At 40.4% G+C, this 14,292-nt stretch overlaps 1 protein-coding gene across 1 annotated transcript in view; it reads right to left on the bottom strand.

Annotated features, from left to right (window-relative positions):
- LOC132404886 (phospholipid-transporting ATPase ID-like) overlaps positions 1-14,292 on the bottom strand; it is a 111,325-nt gene that overhangs the window by 68,633 nt on the left and 28,400 nt on the right. The window contains exons 9-11 of the mRNA XM_059989451.1: positions 12,482-12,640; positions 8,167-8,255; positions 7,073-7,269 (exon numbers count right to left, since the gene is read on the bottom strand). Coding sequence (XP_059845434.1) covers positions 7,073-7,269; positions 8,167-8,255; positions 12,482-12,640 — 445 coding nt within the window. The remainder of the gene's footprint in view (positions 1-7,072; positions 7,270-8,166; positions 8,256-12,481; positions 12,641-14,292) is intronic.

Genomic DNA, 14,292 nt, shown 5'->3' on the forward strand with positions numbered 1-14,292 from the left:
GGTTGTTATTCCTTCTGAATCTCACCCTCAGGGGACAGTCAGTTCTCAGCCATTGTGTAACCAAGGCTGAGCTCCAAAGAAATTTGAACCACAACATAAGCCATGAAATTTACCGAATGATGAACAGAGTTCAGGGAGTCAAAAAACACAGAAAAGTGAAGCACAGGACATTGAACATAGATCTGTTCAACGTAAAACAATCTCATTGGCCAATGACATTGTGCCAAACAAACTGAGCTAATCCCTTCATGCTCCATATCCCTGTTTTCTGCATATTTGTGTGCCTGTCTAAGAGCGTCTTAAATGCATCTATCTTTTCAATGTCCAGACACCAAAACCTCTCTCTGTCTGAGAGACTTGCTCTGCACATCTCCTTTCAATATTCTCCCTCTCGTCTTACATGCAAGTACTCTACTACGAGAAATTTAGACTCTTGGAAAAAGACTCCAACTGTGTAATCTATCTTTGCATCTCATAATTTTATAGATTTCTATCAGGTTACTCTTGATATATACGGTACTGTGGTGATTAGCACAATGCTTTACAGTACCAGTGAACCGAGTTCAATTCCTGCCCGTCTGTAAGGAGTTTGTACTTTCTCCCTGTGTCTAGTGATTAGGCAAGGGTTAAATCAGGAGTTTGGGGCTTGAGGGCCAGAAGGGCCTATTTGGTGCTGTGCCTCAATCAATCAATCAATTAATTCCAATACGTAAAATACCATTCCACAATAAGAAAAGCCCTTGTCCCATTTCTGGATTTAACCTTGTTCCCAATACCTATATATCCAAAGGAATGCACACTAACTGCTGGAGGAACGCAGCAGGTTAAGCAGCATCTGTAAAACTTCAGGCCAAGATCCTTCTTCAGGACTGGAAAGGAAGGGGGAAGAAGACAAAATAAAAAGGAGGAGAGGAGAAGGAGGCTTGCTAGAAGTTGATAGGTGAAGCCAGGTGGGTAGGGAAGGTGAAGGGCTGGAAAGGAAGGAATCTGATAGGAAAGGGGAGTAGACCATAGGCCAAAGGGACCCAGGAGGAGGTGATAGGCAGGTGAGAAGAGGTAAGAGTGGGGAATAGAAGAGGGGAGGGGTCGGGAAATTTTTTTTACCAGAAGGAGAAATTGATATTCACGCCATCGGTTTGAAGACTATTCAGACAGAATATGAGGTATTGCTCCTGAAACCTGGGGGCGGCATCATCATGGCACAAGAGAACTGACATGTCAGAAAGGGAATGGGAATTGGAATTAAAAGTTTGGCCTCCGGCAAGTTCCACTTTTGGCAGATGGTGTGGAAGTGCTCGATGAAGCATTCCCCCTAATTTATGACGGGTCTCACCAATGTAGGTGAGATGGGCAGGTGTAGCACTTTGGCCACTCTCAGGGAAAAGTACAGGAGGGACATTAGTGGGAAGGGGCAAACAGACGAGGGAATCATGGAGAAAGCGATTGCTGCGGAAAGCAGAGAGTGGGAGGAGGGAATGATATGTTTGATGGCAGGCCGGACCAAACTGCTGAGAAATTGACACATACTGGATTGATTAATGGTTACCTAGAGCTGAACATTGTCCTTAGCTTAGTACTACTTGTATGTCCTCATCTTTCACCTTTGAGGATGCGGACCATAATTTCAAGATCATGGCATTGAAATCCTTTTTGTAATGTTGTGAGATTATCTGGGAGTGATCATTGTCTCATTTTACCATGGCAAAACTAATTAATCGACTGTTTATTTCCCTCCATAGGTGCTCCCTCACCTGCTGAGTTCCTCCAGCAGTTTGTGTGTGTTGTTCAATTATGTAACACTGTGAGTAATGTTATGAAACTGAAGTTCTAGGCATTACTCATGAGACTTTCAATATGAGACTCACTAGAAGTAAGTTGTGAGTATTGATGAATTACAAGTTATGTATATGTTGTTGAATTGTTCCAGTTGAATTTTTAAGGTCATCACATATAATATAGGTACTATTTATGTGAACCTCTGCTTATATCACTTAAAACATTACATGAGATTTCACAAATGAAATTGAAACCAAGATGAAGTCATGAACCAATCGATATGTGCTTTGCCTATAGTGAGAATATAAACAGACAGCTGTGAAGGCCAAGTCATTGGGTATAATTACAATGAATGTTGGTAGGTTCTTGATTAGTAAGCAGATTAAGGTTATGCAAAGAAGGCAGGACAATGGGGTTGAGAGGGATAATGAATCAGCCATGGTGGAATGGCAGAACAGACTTGATGGGCCAATAGTCTAGTTCTGATCCTATGTCTTAATGTATTACATAGAACATACATAGGATGTAGAATAGAACAGCACGGAACAGTCCCTTCGGCCCAGAATGTTGTGCCGACACTTAAACCCTGCCTCCCACCTTAAATTCTTCCTAATACCTGTCTAGTAGTCTCTTAAATTTCACTAGTGTATCTGCCTCCACCACTGACTCAGGCAGTGCATTCCACGCACCAACCACTCTCTGAGTGAAAAACCTTCCTCTAATATCCCCCTTGAACTTCTCACCCCTTATCTTAAAGCCATGTCCTCTTGTACTGAGCAGTGCTGGCTGTCCACTCTACCTATTTCTCTTAATATCTTGTACACCTCTATCATGCCTCCTCTCATCCTCCTTCTCTCCAAAGAGTAAAGCCCTAGCTCCCTTAATCTCTGATCATAATCCGTACTCTCTAAACCAGGGAGCATCCTGGTAAGTCTCCTCTGTACCCTTTCCAATGCTTCCACATCCTTCCTCTAGTAAGGCGACCAGAACAGGACACAGTACTCCAAGTGTGGCCTAACTAGAGTTTTATAGAGCTACATCATCATCTCGCGACTCTTAAACTCTATCCCTTGATTTATGAAAGCTAACACCCCATAAGCTTTCTTAACTACCCTATCTACCTGTGAGGCAACTTTCAGGGATCTGTGCACATATACCCCCAGATTCCTCTGCTCCTCCACACTACCAAGTATCCTGCCATTTGCTTTATACTCTGCCTTGGAGTTTGTCCTTCCAAAGTGTACCACCTCACACTTCTCCGGGTTGAACTCCATCTGCCATTTCTCAGCCCACTTCTGCATCCTACCAATGTCTCTCTTCAATCTTCAACAATCCTCTACACTATCCACAACACCACCAACCTTTATGTCATCTGCAAACTTGCCAACCCACCCTTCCACCCCCACATCCAGATCGTTAATAAAAATCATGAAAAGTAGAGGTCCCAGAACCGATCCTTGTGGGACACCACTAGTCACAACCCTCCAATCTGAATGTACTCCCTCCACCACAACCCTCTGCCTTCTGCAGGCAAGCCAATTCTGAATCCACCTGGCAAAACTTCCCTGGATCCCATGCCTTCTGACTTTTTGAATAAGCCTACCAAGTGGAACCTCATCAAATGTATTAATATAATGAATAGGACATATGTAGGCTATATGTTTTCCTTACTTAGCCTCACCATTCAATATGATCATAGCTGTCATAGCTGTATTTTTGAACAGCACTTGTCCTTTATACACACATATCACTTGCTAATCCTACTGCGCTTGCAAATGATAACCCCATCTTCAACCTACCTTTCATCTCCAAAACCATTAAACAGACTGTGGCTTCCAAAAAATATGCCCATCATCACCTCCAATCAAATTTCCACATTAGTTCTGTCCCTTCCCACCTACATCCACGAAACTTCTCATGCCCTCAAGTCTCTCAGTTACTTGCAGATTCCTGGCCCTGACAGCCTTGATTTCACCATGGATGTTCAGCGTCTATACCGTTCTACTCACCATCAAGAAGGTCTCAAAACTTCCTGTTTCTTTCTTGACAAGAGAACTACCCAATTCTCCTTGACCACTGTCCTCCTCCGTCTGGTGGAACTAGTCCTCATCCTCAACAATTTTTCCTTCAGTTCCTCCCACTATCTCCAAGTTCAAGGGGTAGGCACGAGCACCTGCATAGGCCCTGGCTATGCCTGCCTCTATGTTGGCTATGCAAAACGGTCCATGTTTGAAGCCTTCCCTGGTAATACTCTCCAACTTTTCCTCCACTGCGTTGATGACTGCATTGGTGCTGCTTTATGCATCAACTTTGACCTCAACTTTGACCTCAAAGTTGACCTAATCAAATTTGCCTGCAACTTCCACCCTGCCTGTATATTCACTGGACAATTTTCGACACATTCTTCCCCTTTCTTGTTTTCTCTATCTTCATCTCTAGAGACAAACTGTAAGCCAAGATCTTTTATAAACCTACTGATTTCCATGTATATCTGGACTATACCTCTTCCCACGCTACCTCCGATAAAAATTCTATTCCCTTTTCTCAGTTCGTTCACCTCCACTGCATCTGCTTCCAGGATGTGGCTTTCCGTTCCAGGACTTCAGAGATGTTGTTCTTCAAAGAACAGTGGGGGGAGGGCCCCACTATTGATGTTGCCTTCACCCGCATCTCCTTTATTTACCAAACATCCACGTTCACCTCATTTTCCCACCACCTTAACAGTGATAGAATTCTTGTCCTTATCTACCACCCCATCAGCCTCCGCATCTAACACATCATCCTCTGCAGCTTCCACCATATCCAAAGATTTCGTACCACTAAACAAATCTTTACGTTCCCCTCCTTCACGCTCTGAAGGGATCACTCCCTCCACGATTTCTTTGTTCATTTGTCCCTCCCCACTCATCTCACGCCCGGCACTTACCCCTGCAAGTGGCCGAAGTGCTACACCTGCCCATTCGCCTCCATTCAAGGAGCAAAATTGTCCTTCCAGGTGAGGTAACACTTTACCTGCAAACCTGCTGGGGTTGTCTGTGAAGCCTCCTCTACAATGGTAAATTGGGGGACCGCTTAGTTGAGCACCTGCACTCCATCTGCCAAAACTGGAACTTCCTGGTGGCCAAACACTTTAATTCCCATTCCCATTCCCGTTTCGACATGTCAGTCCAGAGCCTCCTCTTGTGCCAAGATGAGGTCACCCTCAAGTGGAGAAGCAACACCTTATATTCCATCTGGGTAGCCTCCAACCTGATAGTATGAATATTGATTTCTCCTCCTAGTAAAAAAAATTCCCTCCACATCCCTTTTCCTCTATTCCCCATTCTGGTCTTTTATCTCTTCTCACCTACCTATCACTTCCCCCTGGGCCCCTTCCTCCTTTCCTTTCTCCTATGGTTCACTCTCCTCTTCTATTAGATTCCTTATTTTCCAGCCCTTTACCTTTCCTATGCACCTTGCTTCACATATCACCTTCTAGTCAGCCTCTTTCCCCTCACGCCACCTTTATATTCTACGTCTCCCTCCTTCCTCCTCAGTTCTGAAGGAGGATCTCAGCCCAAAATGTCAACTGTTTAATCATTTCCATAGTTGCTGCCTGATCTGCTGAGTTCCTCCAGCATTTTGTGTGTGTTATACTGGAGTCCTTGTTGTCTATAGTTAAAACTTTCCTCGTGGGACTTCAAATTTTAACTGAACGTTTAGTCAGAATTTGTACTGAGAGGAGATCACTAATAATACTGATCGCCTCAGTAAGCACCTATAATGGATAGTTAATACCAAATGCCCTTTTAATACTTCGGCAGCAAACCAAAAATCAACCCAAGGTATCTACAGATCTCAACTCATGAAGCTATTCAAATCTGTATCAAGTTTTAGATCTAAAAATATTTGGATATGGGTTGGAAAGTTTTCAAGGGATATTCGCCACAGTGGGCAAATTGGACTTGTGTAGATGTGCATCTTAGAAACACAGAAAACCTACAGCACAATACAGGCTATTTGGCCCACAAAGCTGTGCAAACATGTCCTTACCTTAGAAATTACCTAGGGTAATAGTCCTCTATTTTCCTAAGCTCCATGTACCTATTCAGGAGTCTCTTAAAAGACCCTATCGTTTCTTATCCAACATGGACAAGTTGAGCTGAAGGAACTGCTTCCAGGCAGTATTACTCTTTGACTCTGAATGTTAGTTACTTAGTTACGTTCGCTGGGGCGGTATGGTAGTGTAGTGGTTTGCACAACACTGTACAGTATCAGCAACCAGGGTTCGGTTCCTGCCGCTGCCTGTAAGGAGTTTGTACGTTTTCCCTGTGACCATGTGGGTTTCCTCCGGGTGCACCGGCTTCCTCCCACAGTTGATAGGTTAACTGGTCATTGTAAATTGTCCCATGATTAGGCTGGTGTTAATTCGGGGGATTGCAGGGTGGCATGTCTCAAAGGGCCTATTCCACACTATATCTCAATATTCATTTCCTTTGCTGGCTTAATATATACTATGGGAAACTCAGGAGATTAGGCTCTGCTTCCTTAAGCTCTGTATTAGATTCCGATCCTGTTTCCTCCAATTTCTAATTGCTTTCTGGGGCTCTGAGAAGAGAATTGACATTTGTTGTTGAAACCATAGGCAGTGCCAGATTTCTTGGAATTCTTCAGTGGAACTGAAAGGTCATCAGGAAAACAAGCTTTCAGAAACTAGTTTCCAAAAAGAAGATGTGAGGGCAGAGGGGAGGGGGTGATCACTATGTGGCTATAATGTCGAATAAAACATGAATATAACATTGACAATTAGAAGGAAAACTCAGGATTACTTGAGACATCTCCATGGGGGGTGAAATTTATTACGGTACAAGAGGTCTGAGAGTGAATGAAGGCACCGACAATGGACACAAAAATGAGAGAAAATAAAACAATCAACATTAGAAGACAAGCACTATGAGTGATAGATGAAGTTTGTAGGAATGCAGACAGTGGTAAATAGATCATTGTATCTAAAAAGCTGGTAAGTTAAAAATCAAATCAGTGATAGAAAGGGATATTGGCTGAACTAGTACACAAAATATTGGGTGGGGTTGGAGAGTAGAGAGACAATGAGCAGAGAAAGAAAGCTGCTGGTGGAAAAGTAGATGATGCAAGTGTGCCAGAGAGAAACAAAGTGAAGTAGTAAAAATTAATTACAATAGGAGAAATATGTATAACATGAAACTAATGTAGAATGAGTTAGCATATTGATATCTGAGAAGAATGAGATACATATGCAAAAAAAAGTTTAAAATATCTTGGGAATAAGAACACCTACCTCACATATAAGGAAATTGGGACAACAGTGTTAAGTATGATTACATATGACCAGAATGTCAGAAATCCTGAGAAGGAAGAATTTGTAATGTCCTTATCCCAAGGCAAGTAGACCTGAAAATAGTATCCTTTGTTAAATTCCCAGATACTATTCCCAATAGCCAGCACTGTACACATCATAGCAAGGAAGCCAAAGATCTGCAAACAGAAAACACAATTATTAGTGTTATTTTGAAAGCAGCAGTAACCCTCCTGTTAGCTGTTTAATTGTCCAGCATCATCCGCATCAAGATGTGCTAGAACTTTTAAAGATAGCCAATGTAGATCTGGAGTTCTGTCAAAAAGAACCTGGGGGTGTTTTCTGTATCATGTGGGTCTTATATACCACAGCTACAGTGCACTAGCAGCAGAGGTAATGAATATTCCATCCTGAATTAATCATCAATTAAGTGACTTATTAAGTATGTTCCAGATAGCACCAAGAGTTGTTAGAGTTCTTTCCTTTCAAGTAAATAGTGTGAATTCCATCCCATTCATTATTTATGTCTTGGAATGGGGAAGCTTTGATATATTATTCAATTTCTACCTTCTATTCATAGGACGAATATTTGCATGGCTTATCTATTTAATATCTGATGTCTAGGGGATCTCAAGGGTGTTGCTGGTGGTGAACAAGTAACATACAAGGTCAGAGAGTGATGACCAAATTTTCACTTTTTCAGGCTGAACACTTACAGTGTGCCAGTATAATATATCAGCATAAGCCTCATGTGATAGTCAATATGTTGTCTGTCATTACAGGTAAAATTATGAATACTACTCAATTCCAGCATTGTCAATGTTCACATCACCTCAGAGAGCATACTACAGAAAATTTAAAGTAATGAAATCAAATAATATATTAAACGGCATGAGCAGAGTTCCTGCAACCAAAATGCCCGTTGCCATGTAAATATCTCATATTCCCATAATGCAAGATCCAGTTTCTCTTCTAATATTAAAATTGTTAACATTCTGAGTAACTATCTGGTGCAGTTCTTCCAAGTATCTCCAATCTATGACTATTCAATCTATATTGGTTGAACATCTACTTACCCATATTACAAGAACATTCATGAGGCGATCTATATTGGTTCTTTTAAAAGTGGACAATCCACTATTCTGCATCAATTTGGTGTCTTGACCTTCAATAGGAAGTGATAAGTTAGATGGAGGTAATACTGTAAACCAAAGCATTTAGGCCCTTGGCTTTATAAATACAGCACAGAAACTGGATGAAGCCTGCAAATTGACTCTATGGACTTAAATGTGTCTTTTAACTACTTTGCCCACATTATTCTATTTATTGGATGTTACTCATCAATGGATTTTCTGTTTCTCAACAACCCCCTTAGAATTTTCTGCTTGCCAATATCTTTTCCTTTACGTTTCTCTTTCTTGCTTCAAAACCTCCCCAACACGTTACTGTTTAATTGAGCTTTTAGCGTTAGTTTTTCTAATCTCAATGCACAAGGCATTCTTGTCACAGGTTGGAAAAATACTTCAAGACACTCTTTGCAAGGCATCAGAAAGATGAAGCTTTCTGATCAGTATTAAAAGTTTTCAGAGCCTCATCATTGATGAGGTAGTAATTATTTTGGTGCTATTGGCAATGGCATTCCACCTGCAAGAACATTCAGCATATCCAGGCTGAACTAACTTTCAGAAATGATTGCAATTGTTATACTTTTGGTAACACCAACTGCGCTCCCATATAACCACATTCCCAAACGCAAAAAAAATTATAATGTACATTGCAGTACTTCAACCCACAACATCAAGATTATCATGGAAAAAGGATTTTCTGCATCAGCATGTTCCATGAATGCAAAAGATTTTCCAGAAATATCAAAAGATCTGAAAATATTACACTTTAAAAAATGCATATATTCTATCATAACCAAAGTCTAAGTTGAATGCACAAAATCAAGGTAAAATACAGCACAAAAGAGTATTAAACTTATTTTAAAAATTGCATGAAAACATGGATTGAAGCCTCACTTTCAAGGGAATGTGGACCTCAACTGCACAATGTCAAAGAAATTGATGCAAAGTGGTCATCTCAAAGCAATTCATTGGTCAGGGTCTCAGGAAAATTAGCAGCCCCTGATGGCAAGAACATCAATACGTAGGAGATCAGTGGATGGATCAGTGGGAGGTAAAACGCTGCAAAGGTTTTAATGACCACAATTTACCATTGGAAAGGAAAAGGAAGGCCATTCACAAGTCTAGCGGAACACTGATAGGAATAATGTTTTACCAGCAGGTAAGGTAAAGAAGTTAGGAAGTTAGGCAATTATAGTGCTGACACAGATATGTAGCGTGATCAATGGTTGAAAGTGAAAACAAGATTGACTGGGGGAGGGAGGGAAGGAGGGAAGGAGAGAGAGAGAGAGAGAATATGAATGGGGCTTGTTTTGCTGTTACTGTTTTGTTGCTTTTTGCTCATTCAAGATGCAAGATTGTTTAATGTCATTTTCAGTACGCAAGTGTAAAGGAGGACATAATTATTGTTACTATATATCCAATGCAGCACAAAAAACACGATAAGATAAAGAACACAATGAACATAAATACTTAAAATAACATATGAATGTCCATGAAGTAACATATACCTATAAAGTGACATTAAGTACCGGAACATCTGTACAAAAAAAGAGACTGACAGGAAGTGGTAAAGTAGTGGTGGTGGGGTTGTAGAGGGATGAGTTAGTGAGTGAAGGTGTTGATTAGCTTTAATGCTTGGGGAAAGTAATTGTTTATGAGTCTTGCAGTCCTGGCATGGATGCTATGTAGCCTCCTTCCTGTGGGAGTGGGATAAACAGTCCATGGGCAGGGTGGTTGGGATCATTCATGATATTGCCGGCCCTTCTCCGGCACCTTTCTCTATATATGCCTTCGATGGTGCGAAGGCTAGTTGCCTGTGACGCATTGGGTGGTTTTGAACACCCATTGTAGAGCTTTTCTGTCTGCCACAGTGTGGTTTCCATACCATAAATAGAATATAAAAGCAGAATTAGACATTTGGCCCATCAAGTCTGCTCTGTCATTTCATCATTGCTGATCTATTTCACTCTCAGCCCCCATCTCCTGCCTTCTCCCTATCAAGCGCTGCCTTAAGTATACCAAATGACTTGGCCTCCACAGCAGCCTGTGGCAATGAGTTCTCTGGCTAAAGAATGTCCTCCTTATCACTGTTCTAAATAGCCAACACTCTTTTCTGAGGCTGTGGCATTTGGTCCTAGACTCCCCATTTAGGGAACATCCTCTCCACATCCACTCTATTGAGGACTTTCAATATTTGATAGAGTTTCAATGAGATCCCCCCTCATTCTTCTGAACTCCAATGAGTACAAGCAACGAGCCATCAATCGGTCCTCATATGGTAACCCTTTCCTTCCCAGAAACATTCTTGTGACCCTCCTCTGAGCCCTCTCCAATGTCCGCACATCCTGTCCTAGATAAGGGGTCCAAAACTGTTCACAATACTTGAAGTGAGGCCTTACCAGTACCTTCTAAAGCCTCAACATTACATCCTTGCTTTTATATTCTAGTCCTCCTGAAATGAATGCGAACATTCCACTTACCTTCATCACTACTGACTCAACTGCAAATAGAATTTTGTCTCCATTTAGAAATACAATTTTATTTCTTCTACCAAAGTGCATGACCATACACTTCCAATACTGTATTCCATTTGGCACTTTTTCCCTTAAGGAAACCACAGTGACTTCAGCCTATCAAATTCTCCTGCTCACCTGCAGAATGGGCATAATTTACTGCAACAAATTAACTCACCTACGTACCTGCTACTCTTTGAGGCAAGGAGCAAGCTCCTGACAGCACTAGAAGTCGGGATTGAACTGGGTCACTGTGCCAAATTGTGTACGATCATAAAAATGGTAGACTTTATTCATTGGATCTTAAGCATCAGCGGGTCTTACAGACAGAAATGATGAGCAAAGTGCTAAAGCAGAGATCAGATGAACCTACCAGCTCACTATTGTTATCATGATCAAGCCATGAGGTCTATTTGCTGTCTCTGTGCCAATTTGAAGAGAGGGATGGGATGTTGGATTCTATCAATCAATGCTGCTAGCTATCAAGGAAATGGTGCCGAAGGGATAAAAAGGTTAGACGAAATACAATGAGATGTTCTCATATTTTAGATGTAGATCTGGAGCTTCTAGTCCAGGCTGCTGATGAGGTGAGCAGAATTCACAACTCTTTTCCCCTAACAATTTCATCCCCATCCTCTGAAACCTCTGCTCTAAGTGTGATAATGTCAAAGGAAGCGGTGTGTCATCTGTCGTCAAACTAGAAAACTACTTACATCAGTTTTAACTAAATGTACTCTTTCCCCAGGGAAAGTGATATGCTGACCTCACAGGCAGGAGAGAAACATCATTTTGATTTGTGGAACAAAGCACAGTTTTGTCAATTATATCTTCAAGTGTTTTTAATTCTAATTGATACTTTAACACAGCAGCCAATCATTACTCTCTGTTCTTCCATTATTATTGATGCTTCTATGGCAGCTCCTCTCAGGTAATTCACACACTTCAAGTGTGAAGGTGCTTAGACAAGGGGAAATAGGGTAACACATATGAATTTGGTGAAATCATATAACAACTTTAATTCAGAGAAGCGGAATTCAAATAGCTAGGTTACAGAGGTAGATTTGTAGATACAGTTCCAGAAGTGCATTGTACCCTACCAGTAAGCTACGTGTTACACCGCTTACACAAGCCAGAATCAGTCGCATCGCAGTGAAACCAATGCCAACAGCTTTACATTGAAGAATGGTCAATCACATTGTCACTTTGGAAACTTAAACAGAATGCAGCCTGTTTTTGAAGCTTAATGTAAACATTCTGTATGTTTGTTCACAGAAGTAAGGACCACATTTTAAAAGCTATAATGATCATTTTTATTATTCCTGCAATTAACTGTGTCTCCAGACTAACAGATCCCAACACTGGATCCAAATCACTGCATTTTCAGCCTTAAAGTCTGCCACAAGGTTAAATTTTTAGGCTATAACTTTTTATGTAAAGATTAAGGAGGTATGAATGAATTTTATTCCAAACATTTTGAATGATAAAATGTTTATGTGTAATTATTAATTAATTACCAATGCTGTCTCTCATTTTTCCATAGGAAATCTGAGCAGAGCTTAAATATTTTAGAAATAACTCACCCTGAATTCTATTGGGGTCTAATAAGTATTTATCTGCAGAGATCATGCTGATGATGCATACAATTGCTGAAATAATGAAGCTAAGCATAATTGATGTTCCTAAGATATATATTTTATCATATAAACATGATTGTTTTTGTAAGACATTGTATCTTCTTGCTTTATACCTACCTGCAAAAATAACAAGTCCGTAACACCACTCTGTATTCCTCAGTGTACAGCCACGTAGTATTATTTTCTCATTGTCCAAAGAATACTTGTTATCCTTGTAGGTAAGTGTTCCTCTAAACTTGTCCAACCTGTTATTGGGAGTTTCACATCTTACCTCACCTGGTATTTGTAAGAAAGTAATGCAAATATGTGTTTGTTTGTTGATTATTTTCATTGTTACAATTAATATATATGCTTATAGTGTCTTAAGCCAGATAAATAAAGGAACACAAGGTTGACAATATATCCCACCAACAAAGTTTTGGTTGCTACATTGATTAGAAACTCATCATATCTAAGCCATAATACCAAGATGGTTGAAGGACTTTGACATGCGCTTCCAAATCCTAAGAACTTTCTAAAGGGGCACAATTGAGAGCATCCTGATTGGCTGCATCACTGCCTGGTATGGGAACTGTACCTCCCTCAATTGTAGGACTCTGCAGAGAGTGATACAGACAGCCCATAGCATTGTAGTGCATTGTAGATGTGAACTTCCCACTATTCAGGACATTTACAAAGACAGTTGTGTAAAGACAGGATGATTGGGGACCTGAGTCACCCAAACCACAAACTGTTCAAACTTCTACCATCCAGGAAACAGTACCGCAGCATAAAAGCCAGGACCAACGGGCTCTGGGACAGCTTCTTCCACCAGGTCATCAGACTGATTAATTCATGATGACGCAACTGTGTTTCCATATTATATTGACTATCCCGTTTACATAATATTTATTATAAATTACTATAAATTTCACATTGCTCACTTAGACGGAGACTTAACATAAAGATTTTTACCCCTCATGCACATGAAGGACATAAGTAATAAAAGTCAATTCAATTCAAAGATCAGGGCAAATAGCAGGTGTCTTCACTTTTGACCCTTTAAATTCTCTCCAATTCAGCAATGTAAAGGAATAGTTAACTGTTATTAGGATGGGTGAAGCTTCAATACTATTTATACTCTGACACAAAACAGTTCACTTTCAAGGCAATCCTCTTACTGGAAACAGTATTCACCTCACTGCCATCAGAAAAATTGTAAATGCATTGTTCATTACCTGCAGAATATACTTGTGAAACTTCCCAGACTTACTGAGTAGCATTTTATTTTGCTTTATAACATCAAAGATGGAGATAAAACAGAAAATAATGTTCAACAATGGAAACATGATACAATCCTCCCCACGTCAAGGACATTTTAAAAAGACAGTAGTGGCATCTATCATTAAGGGCCCTCATCATCTGGGATACTACACCATTACAGATGAGATAGAGGAGCTGTAAGACCCTCATTCAGTGTTTTAGGAACAGCTTCTTCTCCTCTGCCATCAGATTTCAGAATGGTCCATGAATACAGGAATATTATCTCACTATTCATGTTTTGTATTATTTTTATTTTTATTGTGCATTTACTAATATTTTTATCCTTCACTGTAATGCTGCCACAAAAAAAAGAAATTTAATGACATATGTCAGTGATTCTATGCTGAATGAACGATTGAGATTGAAATTTAGTTTCATATTATTGTCACGCATACCAGGGAGCAATGAAATTTTGTGCTCATGTGGAGCTCACGGAGGAAACAGTGAAGATTACACATGAGAAATAATGATGAACACAAAACAATTGAACGTGCAAAGCTAGGAGTGCAAAAAGAATGCTGAAGTGATAATAGCAGAATAATTATGAGAGGTACAAGTAAGAGTCTGAGAATGTGGCAGCATCACTGGAAAGGGGAATGAACAGCACACAGCATCTAGGAATTCAT

Source organism: Hypanus sabinus, chromosome 14 (genome assembly GCF_030144855.1).
Source record: "Hypanus sabinus isolate sHypSab1 chromosome 14, sHypSab1.hap1, whole genome shotgun sequence".
Taxonomy (NCBI): domain Eukaryota; kingdom Metazoa; phylum Chordata; class Chondrichthyes; order Myliobatiformes; family Dasyatidae; genus Hypanus; species Hypanus sabinus.